This window comes from Felis catus, chromosome C1, assembly GCF_018350175.1.
Source record: "Felis catus isolate Fca126 chromosome C1, F.catus_Fca126_mat1.0, whole genome shotgun sequence".
In the NCBI taxonomy this organism is placed as follows: Eukaryota; Metazoa; Chordata; class Mammalia; order Carnivora; family Felidae; genus Felis; species Felis catus.
In genome coordinates this window covers 217,177,431-217,195,143 of record NC_058375.1, presented here as the reverse complement: position 1 = coordinate 217,195,143, position 17,713 = coordinate 217,177,431, and the positions used below count along the sequence as shown (strand labels likewise).

The following is a 17,713-nucleotide window of genomic DNA, read 5'->3' as shown; positions in this document are numbered from 1 at the left end:
CTCTTCTGCTATGAATTACTTTACAAAAAGTCTCCTCTAAACTGAATCCAACAACATAGAAAAAGGATTACACGCCATGACCGAGTGGGATTTACCCTGGGTTTAACATCCAAAAATCAGTTTGTGTAATATGCCGCATCATTGGAAGAAAAGACAAAAATCACATCATCCCAATACGTTCAGAAGAAGCATTTGACAAAACCCAGCACCCCCTCGTGATAAAAGACTCAGCGACATAGAAAGTGAAGGGAACTTCCTCACGTGATAAAGGGCACATACTAACCTCCACAGGTCATGTCGTACTTTTGGCTTTTCGCTTAATGTCACCTCTTCTCTCCAGCATTTTACTGGAGGTTCTCGCCAGGGCATAAACCTATCTCTATTTGCTGATGGCATGCTCTTATATAGAGAAAATTCTAAGGAATCCACAAAGAAAGCATTAGAGCTAATAAACACGTCCAACAAGCTTGCAAGATACAAGATCAACATACAAAAAGCAACTTACTTCCATACACGTGCAACGAAATTAAGAAACAACCATTTATAATAGCATCCAAAACAACGTTTGGGAATACATTTAGCAAAGGAAGTACAAGATTTCTACTCTGAAAACTCCAAAAGCATTGTTGAAAAAAGTTAAAGGAGACCTAGATAAAAGGAAAGATACATCAGCCTCATGGGCCGAAAAACTTAATATTGTGGAGATGGCAAGAATTCCCAAACTACCTGCAGATTCAACACAATTCCCATCCAGATGCCATCGGGCTTATTGGCAGAAACTGACAAGCTAACCCTAAAATCCAGAAGGAAATTCGAGGGACCTTAAATAGCCAAAACAATCTTGAAAAAGAACAGAGTTGGAGTACCCAACACTTCCCAGTTTCAATTTGACAAAGGTACCAAAACAATTCAATGGAGAAAGTATAATACTTTCAAAACATGGCACTGGGACAGTTGGATAACCACCTGCAAAAGAATAAAGCTGGACCTCCTACCTTACACAGGATTCAAAAATCAACCCATAATGCATCAAAGACCTACAGGTAAAAACTAAAGCTCTAAAACCCTTAGAAGAAAGTAGAAGCACAAATCTGTGTGACCTTCAATAAAGCAATGATATCTTGGCTATGACACCGAAAGCGCAAACAACAAAAGGAAAAATAAGCTGCCCCTCATGGAAACTGAAAACCTTTTTGCTGTAAAGGACGTCATCAGGAAAGACGACCCACAGAATGGAAGAAAGCACTTGCAAATCATGAATCTATCTGATAAGGGACTTGTACCCGCAACATATAAAGAAGTCTTACAACTCAATAATAAAAAGACAAATAATCCAATGTAAAAAGTGGGCAAAGGATCCGAATAAGCATTTTTCCAAAGAAGATAAACACACGAAGAGATGCTGAACATCATCAGCCATCAGGAAAATACAAATCAAAACCACAATGAGATACCCTTTCACATCCATTAGGATAGGATACATAATTTAAAAAAAAAAAAAAAAGGAAAAAGAGGGGCACCTGGGTGGCTCAGTCGGTTAAGCGTCCGACTCTCAGTTCCGGCTCAGGTCATGATCTCGTGATTTCATGAGTTCAGGCCCCGCATGGGGCTCTGCGCTGACGGTGCGGAGCCTGCTTGAGATTCTCTCTCTCCCTCTCTCTCTCTGCCCCTCCCCCGCTGGCACTGTCTCTGCGTCTCTCAAAATAAATAAATAAAACTTAAAGACTATTTTTTTAAAAAATTAAAAAAGGAAAAAGAACGCGAAAAGAAAAATGCATAACAACAAGTGTTCACAAGGGCATATAGGGAATTGGAAACATTATACTCTGCTTCTGGGACTATAAAATGGCACAGCCACTTTGGAAAGTAGTCTGATATTTCTTCAAAACGTTACACATAGAGTAACTATATGATCTGGCAACTCAATTCCTGTGTGTGCCCAAGAGAAATGTTCACAGTGGCACTGTTCACAGTAGTCAAAAAGTGGAAACAACCCAAATACCCATCGACCGATGAATGGATAAATAAAATCTGGCCTTTCCGGACAATGGCTATCGTTCAGTAATCAAAATGAAGTATTAACGCATGCCACAACATGGGGGAACCCCCAAAATATGCAGAATGAAGGAAGCCACGGACACACACACACACACACACCCCACATATTGTATGAGTCTATTTATGTAGAATATCCGGAATATACAAATCTGTAGAGACAAAAAGTAGATATCCTCTTGCCTAATCCTGGGCACAGTCTTCTGGGCCTGATGAAAATGTTCTAAAATTGACGGTGACAATATTTGTGCAACTCTACGAATGTACTAAAAACCACTAAATTATACAGTTTAAATAGAAAAATTGTCGAGTATGTGAATTGTACCTTAATAAAGCTGATGTGGATATACCATAATAATGATCTAAACCTAACAATACAATATAATACAATATAATAATAATAAACATATATTTTAGGTCTCCTTTGCAGCCCTCAAGTGGGATAGGCCCTTTCCCCAGGAAGGAGACTTGGGGGACACCCCAGCCCCCAGCACGTCCCCTCTGGGAGGAAGGGGACCCCAGCAGAGCAGAGGGAGGAGTGCCAGTCTGGAAGTCGGGGTCCTGCTCATCAACTCCGGGACTCAGGAGGTCACACAGCCTCTCTGGGCCCAGGGTCTCGAGGACTGTCCCCTGCTGGGGAGGTTGTGAGGACCAGGTGGAGAAGTCCATGCTGAGCAGAGAGAAGTACCTAGAACACAGTAAGCTCTCACGAGCTGCTCCTTCCTGGGATTACTCAGCTGGAAGACATGTAACCAGCCTGGACGTAGAAGTGCTGAGTCCAGGGTCAATGTTGGAGAAGACCAGCTCCCTGCCTTGTCCTTGGACACCAACGGAGGCCTCGAGTCTCATGCCTGGTTGGGACCAGAGCTCCCCAAGTTCATGCAACTTCCTACCAGTCTTTTCTCCTAATGGCCCCGTGGCCTCTAGGCTCCTGCCTTTTCCCACCGTCTCCCTCCTGCACCTTGTCAGTCCAGACATGGAACCTGGCCTTCTCACTACCAAAAGCAACCACCACTGCAGGCACTGCACGGCCAACAGCCCCACGACGCACAGAGGACACCCCTGGGCTTCAGAAGAACCCTGTGCAGCGCCCCCGGGGAGCCCCTTGCCCTTGCCTGGAAGGACTCCTCTCCCACCCCTCTCCTCTGGGCACCCCTGCCCTCCACAGCACTCGGTCGCACATGACTCCCCATCCCCTGTGAACAGCAGATGGTGGGCCCGTCCTTGACTCCCAGCTCTGCCGGGCCCACCAAGAGCCTCCTGGGGAGCAGGGCACCATAGCACATGAGTGTCCCTGTCCCAGAGGCCCCGCAAACCATACCCAACGCTATCAGTCAGCTGTGGCTCCAATACCCTGCCTTCACTTTCATTCCTGAGAGCGGGATTTATCAGACACCTGCTCTCCCCCAGGTGTTACCGGCCCTCCCTGTCTGCAGGGCTGTCTCTGGGCTGGGCTGCACGGGGACACGCAGGGACGCATAGGACCGCTCTCTGCTGGGTGTTCCCAGCGAGAGCTGGGGTCTGCTCTGCTCCAGGAAAGCCACGTGGGGGCTTCTTTCGCTCCCACTCAGCTTTCAGGGTCTCATTGGCTCCGTCACCCCTCGCCAAGGGAGAGCGAAAGTGGCCGAGACCGTGCCCGGGGCTCCCCCGTGGACGCTGTCTCCATCACCCCAAGCGTCGTCCTCCTCCTCCCTCCTCGTGTGGCTGTGCGGTGGGGGCTGATTGAAAGCTGGTGCGTTGCCATGGCAACGTGGCCAAATCTGACCCCCACAGCTGAAGTCCTCCTCCCTGGGGTACCTCGCATCCTGCTCCTCTCCCTCATTAGTGCTGGGCCTTTACTAAAATGATACAGGTTCAAACCCTTTCCAAACTGCTTCAGAGAAGTTTCACACTCTTCTGTAACCAGGTGTCTTTCAGACGTGAGATCCAGACCTGCGGTGGCTCACTGTCAGGGCCGCCGGTGAAGGCGGTCTCGGGTTCACCCTCAGAACCGCTCGGAGGGATGCGCGTCACCACCGGGAGTCCCGGCACCAGCCAGCTTCCTTCCGTTTGCACATCGGCCCTGCGTCCCATTCTGGGGGTCAAGGGGCTAGAAAAATCGGTCAGGTGCTTCCTTCCTGCCCCCTTTCCAAGTCCCAATGCCAGATGTGGAGGAAAGGAAGGGTCTGGATTCAAACCACCCAGGCCAGGAAAAGCATCACCGCCTGGGCTCAGGACCAACTCGGAGCATCGTGTAATCGGGGCCTTGAGGCCGCTGTGACCCACGCTTGCCGCGGTGCTTCCGAGAGTGAGTGTCCTCCCGTCCTGGATTCTGTCTCTGCGCGTGGCCTCATTTCCCCCTCTCTCCCCTTCTCCCAGATGGAACCTAAACGCCTGAAAAAGCAGCTTCCAAAAATCCTGAGACTCCTGAAACCGGATGACAGGATTCTGATCGTGGGGACCACACAGCGGCCTTTCGATGCGGAACTTCAATCCTTCTGCAAAGTTTACCAAAAAATTATTTTGGTTCCCAGACCAGACTATGCTTCCAGATTCGGCAAGTACCTCCAGCCCCTTCCGGGGGACCGTGACTGGGGCGGGGCCAGGGTGGGGGCCTGACCAGAAGGTGGGTGCCCCTTGAGGGGCCCTGGGATGCCCACAGAGCCTAGGCCGTAGATACAAACCGCCCGGTCACGAGGGCAAGACGTGCATGTCTCTTCTGTTGTTAACTTCGTCCTTTTTACCCAAGACAAAAGGAAACTGGACAGGGATACTTATTTTGGGCCCCGAAGGGGACAGAAGTCCTTGCGGGTGCTAACTTTTCTTTCACCAGGTAGATGAACACCGGTCGTCTTGGACCCACAGGGATGGCGTCTTTCTCAGAGAGCATTATTCTTTCCACAGATTGATTTTTGTTAAGTTTTCCAGGCTCAAAGTATTAGCCCAAGAGCCTGTTGACTTACTTGTAATAACCATTGACGTTAACAAGAGCTTTTCCAGTTTTTTCCTCTTGAATAGACAAATTCAAGATCTATTTGTATTGAGATATATTTCTAAATGGGAATAACGCGAAACAAGCGTCCCCGGAGGCAGTGCAGGGAAACCGTAAAGGGCCACGGGATACGAGTTCTGAGGAGACCCGGTTCTGGGTCCCAGCTCTGCCACCGGATGGCCCGGTGACCTTGACGGCTCAGTTGACCTCCTGAGCCCCCACTGTTTCGTCTGTAAAGAGGACAGTTTAGTCTCCAGGACTGTCGTGACCCTTATCTGAGGGGACGGCAGAACACACAGCACCGTCCCAGCTCCCGCGAGAGCATGGGTGGTGCCGGGCACGAGGGGAACAAAGATGGTGGCCGTGGTTATGGGGAAGGAGTACAGGACCGGGCGGCAAGTGGCCATGGTGGGGGTGCTGGTGTTTTCTGTTATCTACTGCTGTGTAACAAACCGCCCTAGTGGCTTAAGACAACAGATCATTCCATCCCATGGTTCAGAGGGTTCACGGGCTCAGCCATAAGGTTCTCCTTCAAGTATGTCGGAATGTTGCAGCCAGGTGTCAGTTTGGACTTCATCTGAAGACTCAACTGGGCTGGACAGCTATGGCCGTTCACTCCTGTGACTGGGGCCGATGCTGGCTGTTGGCCGGGAGCTCAGCGGGGGCTGCCAACCAGATAGGGTATACACCTGGCCTTTCCGTGTGGCTTGGCACAGCACAGTGGCTGGGTCCCAAGAGAGAGCGTCCTGAGAGCAAACGTTTCCAGAGGTTCTGACAGAAGCTGGAAGGATTCTCGTGACTCAGCCTCAGAAGTCACACACGATCGCTTTCACCAGACTCTACCGGTCAAGAGGAAGTCCCAGGCCAGCCCAGATTCAAGGGCAGTGGACTATACAAGGGTGTGAATAATGCGGTGTGGCCCGTTGAGGGGTCATCTTTACCCCTCATGGTGGTGGCAGTGATGGGCACGGTCGTAGATTTGGTATAGAGGTGGTGGTGGTGATGGAATGGACAAGAATGTGGGCACATGGGCACGTTCGGTGGTGATGGTGATGGTGATGGAATGTGCAGGAAATTGCTCCCAGTGGAGTAGTAGTGGGGACGAGGCAGCGGCTATATGGTAACAGTTAAACGTCAAGAGGAGTAATGGAAAGGACCAGGTCAAACCTGGTTTCCATTCGTCCTTCCCCAGTCACAATAGCATCCCCAAAACACAGGGGCTCTGCGGGCCTTTCCGGTTGGTCTTAAGCTCCCGGCCCATGTTACCTGCTAAAGGACGACCTTCTAGCCCCCACACAGTATAAACTTCCAGCTTCTCAACCACTCCATGTGCCCTTTGCGCTCATTTCTACCTTGATAAACTGGGATCCTGGCTTCACACATCAATGTTATCCACAAAGTACAGGAGGACTTTGGTCTCGGTTCTTTCTTCATCATCTTAGTGGTATCTCCATCTTCTAGAGCCACCAGGCCCTCCACGGGGACCTTCGCGTTCAGCTAGCACAAAAGGAAAATAGAGAAGACACTAGAGAGTATCTCACAGGAGATTTTAGGGACAGGGCCCAGAAGGGCCAGCTGTCGTTTCACTTGTGTCGCATCCGCCAGGATGACTCCAATGGCCCCAGAGAAGTTCAAGCGCACAGGGATGCGTGGCCCTGCCTGGAAAGACTCACACAATGGGGTGGGTGCCAGCAGCACGTGAGTCAGCGCAGAGCGCCCCATCCTCCTGGCCTTCTCGGAACTTTCCCGCTCTCATTCTGGTTGGTCAGATCTCCTCTCCCAATTCCACAGACTTTTGGATGGTAGGTATATATCTTAAGCCATTTGAATGGAATAAGGTAGGGTGGTATTAATTTTAAGGCACCAGAGCGTTATTCTTGACTTCGGATTGAATAGTTTCTACTGTTTGACAAAACCATAGGCCCTTTAAAAATGAAGCTGTTGGTGTTATAGCAAGGACAGTTGTGGGTTTTTTTTTTGATGGAACGCCAGGCATGTGTTAGGACACAGATCACATTGCAGTTTCCAATCTGAATCTCCCCGTGGCGGCATCACAGGGGAGGAAGGAGAAAGCATCCCCTCACCTGTGGGCAGATGATAACCTTGCGTGCAGGACTTTTCTCAGGCCCGGGGCTCTGTCCACTAAACCACGTGCTTCTCACGTATTTCTCCCATGGTGGGTGATTTGTTCAGGCCGCCATTCTTGCTGACATCATAAATGCTGTCCGGCATTTCCTCTGGTGACCTTGAAGTTTTCATAGCCCCAGTGGCTGGGGCATCCATCTTAAAGAAAGACTGTTCCTGTCTTTGCAGTGATCAAAAAGTGGTCTCTTCCAGCCCATAAAGCGTGGACTGCAAATCTATAACTTGGGCCTCTGTTTGGCCGTCTCTCTACCAGCGGCAGAGCGTGGAAGGTGTTCAGGAACATTCATGATCCTGCTTCTCAGATCCCTCGAGGCAGGGTTGGGGAGGGAAGGGTGGGTCGGCTTGAGGAAACACAGTCCTTAATGTTTACCAAGTAGAATTCAGTATCTACCTTCTTTCTCCAAATCAAGCTGTTTCCTTCTAAATGTCTGTAAAGAAAATCCACCAGCAAGGTTGATTAATGCCTTGACTGGTCCCCAGAATTCCCTCTGGGCCTCCTCTCCCCACGTTCCTAATGCCTTCCTCTCCGGCCTCTCTTCCCAGGGATCTGTTTCACTAATATCCCAATTCATCACCGGCCCCCACCCCAGACCCAGTGTCTAGTCAGATGAGTCCAGTCCACGTCTCCCCATTTTTCTGTCAGTCTAGTCTTCAGAGGCCAGAAGCTCATCCAAATCATATTATCCCTTCCTGTGCTTTTGTAAAACCACAAATTAAACAGTGAATTTTAAGACACTACATCATCCCAGGCACGCAGTTGGGAGCCAGGGTAGAATCCGTGTGGAACGTCAGAAAAAGAGAAGGGGGTTCAGAGACCAGATTCTTTTCAGCCTAAAGAAGGGAGAGAGAATGTTGATTCATCTGAAGAAGCGAGGAGCCTTTCACATCCAGGGGAAGGAAGGCAAATATGGCACTCGGTCTGGGGAGCACCTCAGTGTGGGGAGCACCTCGGCGGCCCTCAGTGAGCTCCTCCATTGGTCTGGCCCCCCCCACCACCACCACACCCACGGCCAGCCCCGTGTCTGTTGTGTTCTTGTCCTCTCTGCCTGCACCTGCTGGGCCAGATACTTGGCTCCCTGTGGGGTTCCCATCTCAGTGAGCCCCTCAGGTTGTGACTTACTCTGCATCTGACTCCCCTCTTAGCCCCACAGCTGGTGGCTCTGTAACAGCAGTGGAAGCCGTTCTTTTAAAGGCAAGTCTAGTCCATCCAATATGAGAAGTCAAACTGACCCTCTTTCCTTCCCATTCTCTGGCTCCTGTGAAGGCTGTGGCTGTGTCCTGCCGTAGCTGTGACTGCTTCCCGAGTCCCCTTACTGTGCCTCCATTAACAAATGGTGAGCATCAGGGGGAAATCAACGATTTGTGAATTTGGGAGTACCTTGACCAAAACGCTACATAAATATCAAGTATCATACATTTTAAAGAGTCAATCGTGTGTTCACATGTACTTAATGGACCAGAGTAATTGTGGTTGTTTGCTCCATTTGTGAAGAATCTTTACTTGGAGAGGCCCCTCGTGTTGATAGGCTGTGACCGTCATAGCCTAGCAGGGTGGCAGGGATGAGAGCTGGGTTTGGTTTCTGGGATCCTAGACCCTCTGCGTTTACCGACTGCTTACTGACTGGTCCACTCCATGCCACGGGTAAGAAGTTTGCCCGGGTGCACAAGTCTGAAGCTGTCTGAGTTTCCAGTCTGGGGTACCTACTGGGTCCTCAGCTTTAGGGGCTCTATCCTGTGACTCCGCATAAAGCATGCCCTCTCCTCAGCTTCCAGAGTCACTGTCCCGACCTGTTCGCACCTTTTTTCGATGTTCTAATAAATCTTGACAGGCGACACACTAGATCCCAAGGGATGATGCCGTCTGGTCATTGTTCTTATTTTTCCTATGGGTTGTATCGTCTGATTTCTAACATTTCCTCAGTTATATCTAGCTAAGGGTAATCCTCACCTGCTATGATCTGTTTTACATAAACATTCTTTGACATGTTCTGTATTTATTTCATGCTATCTTTTATAATTGACGTTTTAATGAGCATTAGGAAACTTTGGTACAAAATGGAATGACAAATAATAATTATAGTTATAATTACAACAACAACAGCAATACAGCTACAGAAACTAAAGTGCCCACCGTATATTACAACAGTGCTTTGTCTACATTCTTGTATGTATTTTTCACAGCAGCCCGAGAAGTAAATCAACTCCCATTTTATAGGCGAGCAAAGATGGATCAGAGCCCAAACAAACCCACCACGGAGGCAGCAGAGTAGATCCAGAGGGTTGGATGTTGCTTTAGGTCAATCTGGTGGCCCGTATGGCCCATGACACCCAACCTGGCACAGTTGGGAGACACTGAAGACCCCAGGGGGATATGCACCCCTTCCAACAACTCAGCTGACGCCAAGGCCAAAGACGCCCCCCCCCCTGCCTCGCCACCAAAGAGGACGGTGGAGTTGGATTGTTAAAAGGACTCATGACCCAAAGTCTGACTCTATGATGTGACTCGTAGATACGCTGAAGATCATTCTATTCCTGGACAGTAATTAGACTTTTTTTTTTAATTTTTTTTCAAAGTTTATTTATTTTTGGGACAGAGAGAGACAGAGCATGAACAGGGGAGGGGCAGAGAGAGAGGGAGACACAGAATCTGAAACAGGCTCCAGGCTCTGAGCCATCAGCCCAGAGCCTGACGCGGGGCTCGAACTCACGGACCGCGAGATCGTGACCTGGCTGAAGTCGGACGCTTAACTGACTGTGCCACCCAGGCGCCCCTAGACTTTTTCATTTTATCAAGTGTTTTTGGATCAATGTATTTGGATGAGCTAGTCATTTACCAGACCTGACAGTGCTCAGATTATATAACAGTGGTTATTTTTTTCCATTTTTTAATGTTTATCTTAGAGAGACAGAGAGAGACAGAGTGTGAGTAAGGGAGGGGCAGAGAGAGAGGGAGACACAGAATCCCAAGCAGGCCCCAGAGTCTGAGCTGTCCGCACAGAGCCTGACACGGGGCTCAAACCAATGAACCATGAGATCATGACCTGAGCCAAAGTTGGACACTTAACTGACTGAGCCACCCGGGGACCCAATATTGGTCATTTTTTTAAAAAACTGTTTCAAGTATTCTTCAAAGAGGTCACAATGCTTGGGAGGCATTTGACCAGATCTTTCCAGCACTGAGAGTCTTTCTGAGACACGTGGTCTTAGCAATGCGTCACCTTTCCTCATTGGGTACAGCTAATGTGGAAAGGATATAGTGCTCTAAGTGTTACAATATTTGAAATGCTGTGTGGGAGTCCAGTCTATATCTAAAGTTGAGTAATTTCATAACTCATTTTCACACCGTCCCTATGTTCTAAGTGAAATCTCTCTATTTCCCCAGGTTACACTAACCCGGAGAACAACCGGGCACCCACCGGGGAGATTTCATTCAACCTCTGCCCATTTACAGCGGTTGGGGTTGGGGGAGAGAATACAGGTCAAACTGCACCCTAAGGGAACTGAACCCACTGGTGACGAATGGAGATTGGAATCTGCATTCCAATTCCACATATAAAAATAATGTACAAAGCCTTCGTAACTAAAAAAATTTTTAAAAAGGTCAAGCTCCTACTCATTCAAACACTTTGGAAAATGTAATATTCCTATGAGCAGAGATCTCATATATACCCTTATCTGAATTTCCAATTCTGGAAGATCTTGAACATCTTGGAAGGTACCACACTAAAACTATACTGAATGTGGTTTAATTTTTCCTTGTCTTGCGGATCTAGGACCTCAGGGCCATCAATATGTATGTCTTATGGTTGCAAATCACTCGGAGGGAAAAAAAGTATTTAGCTATATGGCTTCCTGCTCATTTGAATTACAAATAAAATGAAGTGTTCCTCCTGTGCATCCCTTTCTTGGTGAGATGCCACTTTGTACCAAGAACTAGAAAATCCTGCTTTCTCTGTGGTGACCCTGGTTCTCTGTGTCTTTTCCACCATCTTGGATGCCACAGTTCTGTGGAAACAGATCATTCAACGCAATGGAGGCATCATTACTAATGCCTTGAATATTAGTTGCCTGGCGAAGGTCACCGATGGCTTCACCCAAGGACACATAGTCCAGGTGGTTAAAGGCGTGCTCACGGACCGCAGAATCCACCGGCAAAATTACAAACCACTTGTGGCGGCGGAGTTCATGGCAGCGCTAACCAGGATGAGCCCGGTGTACCAGGAGGAAGAAGAGAGCTTTAAGGTAAATGGAACGCCCGTGTGGCCCTGTCTTAGCCACAAACACCTGTCACATGACCTCCTCCCTCTGGTTCCTGAGTTTCATGAATGTGTCATACACAATGAAATTTGGAAACTCGAAATGTTTCGATCACACATTCTTTCCAGTCTTGCCCGTGAACATGTGTCTTCCCAATTTTAGGAAAAAATGTGGTCTATGAGCTTATAAACTAACAGCCGAATTGCAGAATGGAAGAGCAGCTTCAAAACCACTGGATTTAAATACACACACACACACTCGCACACACGCACACACACTCTCAGGCATACACACACATCCACGCGTACATGTGTCGCGCCCGTTGTAGTTCATGTAACGGAACAAGTTGTGCATAGAGACTACTATTCCCTAAATGGTGCATCTCAAGCCCATGCTGGTTTTAGCCCATATTTTATCCCATTCTGTGACGTTCATAGAATTGTTTAGATCTGGAGGAAACTGAGAACCAGCTCTTCCAAATCCCTGCTTTACAGGAGGAAAGGAAGTTGTGGAGAGCTCTGTGCCTTATGCAAGCAAGTCAACATTAGAGTCCTGGGTGCCCAGGCCAACGGGCACACCTCACACTCCTAATCAAAGTGAATATAGTTGTGTCCACTTTCTGGACCGGGAGGCAGTTTCCTTGGCCAACTGGGAAAACAAGAGAGGGAAATTATATCCGTGCAATTATACCCACCGCAACATTGGCCCTGCAATCATGGGAAAAAGAATCAGAATTCTCGCCTAAGCCTTATTGTGTCTGGAAGCCTGCTTGAGATTAGGAAAACTTCCCTTGGCAATATAATAGCTGTCCACCAACTCTGAAAACCATGATTCCCTCCTGCTTTGCCACTAACGTTTCAGTCCAAGGTAGAAAATAGTCACAATACTGATCGCCAAAATAATGATCCAGCGCGGGGATTGGTAAACGTTTCTATAAAGGGCCAGATAGCAAATATTTTAAGCTTTGAGAGCCCTGCAGTGTCAGTCACAAGTATTCAATCCTGTATCACAGTACAAAAGCGTTCACACACAGTATGTAAATGAATGGGCATGGCTGCGTTCTAATAAAACTTTATTCCAAAATCATGCAGCAAGCCAGATTTGGCAGCTATAGTTTGCAAAACTGAAAAGAAATATTTCCAACTCCAAGCTGGAATTCCTGCCAAGGATTTGAACCAAGGCTCTTGTTAACTGTTTTCACCTTGTTAGAATTAATTGCAAATGTTTATCCTCTGCACGTGATACGTCGTGTTCTCTTCTGAAATCCCCAATTTCTATTTGCCCTTCTGAAATAATCACCTTCCTCCTTGTTCTGAGGAGCTGGGTTTAGGGTAGCAGAACCTATGCTTTCTCTTAGCTGGCTTTTTAACTGTCCGAAGTGATTTGTAGACGTTTTTCTGTCACAGGTGCCTGAGGTCCAGTAACTGTAAGTGATCACTCTTATTCAAGAGAAGGGTACGCCACCATTGTATAACCTGGATGAGAACATACATGCTTTTCACTTCCATTCTTGGCATATCTGATCACTTTATTCATTTTTTTTTTGAGGAAACGAAATCATTTTTTACCACCATTACTACTAGCCCCCTCGCCCCTTCAATTTCTGCTTCTTATCAATAACTCGAGAGCTTGAGACAGTGCCAGGCCCCAACTAGAGGCCCAATGAAATCGTTTAGTGGCAAATTTATTGAACAGATGGATAAATGGACAGGCGCTGTCACAGTGCTGAATAACGTGATGCTGTGGCTGTAGCTGCTGGTGATCAAGTCAATCATTTCTGCCCTGAGAAATTTGACCTAACCGTGCTTCTGACGTGTCAGACTAGGGTCTTGGCGATTCTCCAAACACATCATACCCTACCCCGTGGGCATGATGGAAAAAATATTTAAGGATCATAATGGTACTAATCCTAATAATGTTAGGGGTACCTGGGTGGCTCAGTCGGTTCAGCATCTGGCTCTTGATTTCGTTTCAGGTCATGATCTCACGGTTTGTGGGTTCAAGTCCTGCATTGGGCTCTGTGCTGACAGTGCAGAGCCTGCTTGGGAGTCTCTCTCTTTCCCTCTCGCTCTGCCCCTCCCCCACTCGCGCTATCTCTGTCTCTCTCAAAATAAACAAACTTTAAAACCATATTAGTAATAATCCTAATAATGTCAGCTAATACTTGTGACTACTTATGTACCAGGCACTCTGTTAACTCATTTAGACCTCATAATCCCTCCAGTTTTCAAACGAGGAAATTGAGTCATAGAGAGTCATAGAGTCACAGAGTCATTCTGTGGTAGCAGAATAGTGGGCCCCGGCAATGACGTCTACATCGGAGTCCCCAGAACCTGTCAGTAGGTTACACGGCAAAGGGGAGCTAAGGTTGCAGATGGAGTAAAGTTGTTAATCTGCTGGACCTAAGCCAGATTACCCTGACTTCCACTGGCGAGTCCGGTGTAATCATAGAAAGCGGAAGAAGCAATCAGAAGAGAGAACAAGAAAGTCAGCAGCCTGGGAGGGATCCCTTGGAACTCCAGGTAGCCCCGCGGTGCCAGTTTGAAGATGAAGGAGGGGCCACGAGCCAAGACAGCAGGTGGCCTTGGGAAAGGGAATAGATTCCCCCTGGTGCTCCAGGAAGGAACGCAGCCTGCAGACACCTAGATTTTAGCCCAGTGAGACCCATTTTGGACTTCTGACCTTTAAGACTGAAAGATAATAAATGGTTTGTTTTACATCACTAAGTTTGTGGTAATTTGCTACAGCAGAAAAAAAAAAAAAGAGCCAAAATGATTTGCTTCTAGTCACATAGCTAAAAAGGAGCAGAGCTGAAATTCAAACCATAGGCCAAAGACCATATTCTTTTTTTATAAAGTTTATTTATTCTGAGAGAGAGAGAGAGCACACAAGCAAGGGTGGGGGAAGAGAGAGAAGGAGAGAGAGATCAAGCTGGGGAAGGGCAGAGAGAGAGGGAGAGAGAGAATCCCAAGCAGGTTCCACGCTGTCAGCACAGAGCCCGACGCCGGGCTTCATCTCATGAACCCTGACCCAAAATCAAGAGTCAGATTCTTAACCGACTGAACCACCCAGACGCCCCAATACTGTATGTAAATAAATTAGTAGGAGTTCATCACCTGAAATACGTGGCCACCTCACCTTACATGGAAAACAGAGCCAAAGCTAAAAGAAAGATGAGAAAAATCCCCAAGTGCCAGACAGAAACAAAGATAAATCTCAAACACACAGACAACCACATGCCTGGCATGCAGCATAGAGAAAAATCAGGGCTAGGAAACGAAAAGAGACTATACCTGCTGCTCCTTCCTCCGGGTCTGTGGTATGTCGACGTCACCGAGGAGCGTCATTATAAGACGTGTTTCCGGATTTTGGCTTCACAGAATGGTGTAGAAGCACTGTGAGAGAGGGAGAAATAAGGAAGATACAACGAATACAACCAAAAAAGAGCCTCCTACTCAAAATGAACCTGAAAATAAAAATTCCAAAACATTTTAGGAAATCTAGTGCAACCAGACAAAGAGTTTAAATTAATACAATTCAGGAGTTCAAAATAATAAATGAAGGCCTCATTTCCATTAGAGATGTACACAAAGTTTTGAAACAGAAACAGGCAGAAATGGAATAAGAGATAATAATGGGGGAAAAATCACAAAAAGAAAGCTTAGATATAAAAAATATAAGGCTGCCTTTCTGGCTCAGTCAGTGGAGCATGTGAGTCTTGATCTTGGGGTTGTGGGTTCAAGCCCCATATTGGGTGTAGAGATTACTTAAAAATAGAAGTCTTTGAAAAAAATTAAAAATATATAACTTAAATGGCCAAAAAAAAGTAAGAGAGGTATGAACTCTAGACTAGACATGGTCAAAGAGCACATTCATGGATTGGAGGATGCTCCCTCTGGAAGCAGCACAGAAAAACATAAAGATAAAAATCTATAAACTGCAGTAAGAACCTTGAAGATATTGACACCCAAGCTAACAGAAGTTCTAGAGGAAGAGAATAAAAGAAATATCAGAGGAATAGTGATTTAAAGAAATACTTGCTGAAAATTTTCTTGAATTAAAGACATGAATTCTTAGGTTAAAAACAAACTCCAAGTGACCGGCAGGACAAATAAAAATGAATCCACACTCACATACATTATTGTGAACCTAAGAACAAGACAATAAGCCAGTCTTCAAAGATGCCGGGTTGCCTATAAAAAGCCAACAATGGAGAGGCCAGGCGTCTCTTTAACAGCAATCCCTACCAGAAGACAGTACGATCATTTCTGCAAAGTGCTGAGGAACAGTAACTGTAGGCCCAACATTTATCCCCAACTAAACTAGCACCCAGGAGACAGGAAAGAATAAAGACACGTTAAGACTTACAGAGACTGAGCTAGCTTCCCCCTCACAGCCACTCCAGGGAACAATTTAGAAATATTCAGTAAAATTGAAGATGCTCGTGCCCTACCATCCCAGGAAGTCTACTTCTCTGGATATTCTCCAGAGTTTTCTCATAAGTTTAAAAGGAGATATGTAAATATTGTGCATGTCAACATCATTCCTCACAAAAAGTTGGAAACCACTTATGTGTCCATTAATAGGAGAATTGAGAAACCACTTGTAAGATAGTCACTCAGTGAAATACTATTACTACTATAAAGTTTATGAACTAAAATGTTTCTTAGCTTTCAAATGAAAAGTGAAGGTTGAGAAAATGCATTCTCAGGACCAGTTGTAACCACAAGGTGCTTAGTTGGCATGTTGGCTCCAGTATTTCTGCCATGTTTTCAACAGTCCCCCTTGGCGTGTCTACGTGGCCTCCCCATGGCCCCCGCGTAGCCAGCAGTCTAGCTTCTGGTGGCCATGTGTGAACCATGGAGGGCCATTCACATGACCAAGAAATCCCATGCCCTCAGGATAGGGTAAGACTCCCCAGAAAGATAGGAGACTAATTGGGAAGGGCTGCTAGTCAGATTTGGTCTGTGATTCTCTGAAACCGTTAACTCCTTGAGGTGGAAGTTAAAAGACAGGTTGGAAAACCCACTGAGAAAGAATTTGTAGTAAATATACATTAAATTCCCAAAGTTTAACGGCTGCTTGCCCCTTCCTTCTTAGCAAGTTTTTCTCTGTTTTTAAGAATATTCCCCTGGGAGGCACCTGGGGTGGGGGGGGAGAGGGAGTCAGTCATTTGAGCACCCAACTCTTGGGTTCGGCTCAGGTCCTGATCTCACAGTTTGTGGGTTCAAGCCCCGCGTGGGGCTTTGCTCTGACAGCTCGGAGCCCACTTGGGATTCTCTCACTCCCTCTCTCTCTGCCCCTCCCTCATTCACACTCTCTCTCAAAATGAATAAACTTTAAAAAAAATATTTTGGTGCATGAGTGTCATTTTGATATTTTCCTATAAATCTGTTTTATTTCAGGACTGGTATGCCAAAACCCCTATGGGTAAAAAGCGAGCCTTGGCACTAACAGGAGGGCTCGCTGAAAAGGGGAAAGGAGAAAAGAAGGAAAAGAAAGGAAAAAAGGAGAAGACAAAAAAGTAATGCCTTTCTGAGGAACCATCCTCGAGTGTCTCAGGGATGGAGGTGGTCCTGGCTTGCCAGGGAAAAGGTTCACCATCGCCTGTCTGAAGAAGACCCAGGCCAACGCCGCGAGTTCGTCCGCCCCTGCGTTCACTCCCATCTTTGCAGGCTGTACACCAAGTTCAACGTCCACAGCAATTGTTTCTAGAGCTTGTAACTGTCTCTTAGTCTACGTAAAGCTTCTATAAAACCGAAATCCACTCATTACACACTCCACAATCTTTCCAGCTCATCAATACCAGTCACCAAAACTAAACTGTGATATTTAGAAAATCCACTGATTTGACAAACTAGTAGGTACCTTGAGTCTGTCACCAGCACTCCAGCTTTTTATTAACCCGTATATACCGTATATTATCTTGCACATATTTTGATATATTAAGTCTTTGCTCTATTAATGTATTTTAAATAATTGAATAAAAACCGTTTTCTTTGAATTGGCTCAGTAATTTGGTGGCTGAAGCTAAAAAAGACAAAAAAAAAGATGTTTAAAATTCACAAGTTTCATCTTCTGACTTTGAAGGTGGGGAAACTAGGGCCCAGGGTCACACAGCGGACATCTGGGACAATGGGACCAAAGTTCTCCTCACTCCCAGCCTGCTGCTCTTGGAAAGCATGAGAATTTGGGCAGGCCAATGGTGGCAGAAAAGCACTGTGGGAACATTGGGTCAATGTGGAGAAGAGGAAGCCTGAATGAAGAAGGAAGAAATGCTAAACG

At 46.8% G+C, this 17,713-nt stretch overlaps 1 protein-coding gene across 2 annotated transcripts in view; it reads left to right on the top strand.

Annotated features, from left to right (window-relative positions):
- The window catches only part of IQCA1 (IQ motif containing with AAA domain 1), a 155,054-nt gene extending 137,622 nt beyond the window's left edge, over positions 1–17,432 (top strand). For both annotated transcript variants that reach the window (XM_045034667.1, XM_006935734.5), the window contains 3 exons: positions 4,414–4,591; positions 11,175–11,413; positions 16,834–17,432. In XM_045034667.1, the coding sequence (XP_044890602.1) occupies positions 4,414–4,591; positions 11,175–11,413; positions 16,834–16,956 (540 nt within the window). In that variant the 3' untranslated portion in view covers positions 16,957–17,432. The remainder of the gene's footprint in view (positions 1–4,413; positions 4,592–11,174; positions 11,414–16,833) is intronic.
- Positions 17,433–17,713: the final 281 nt, after the last annotated feature.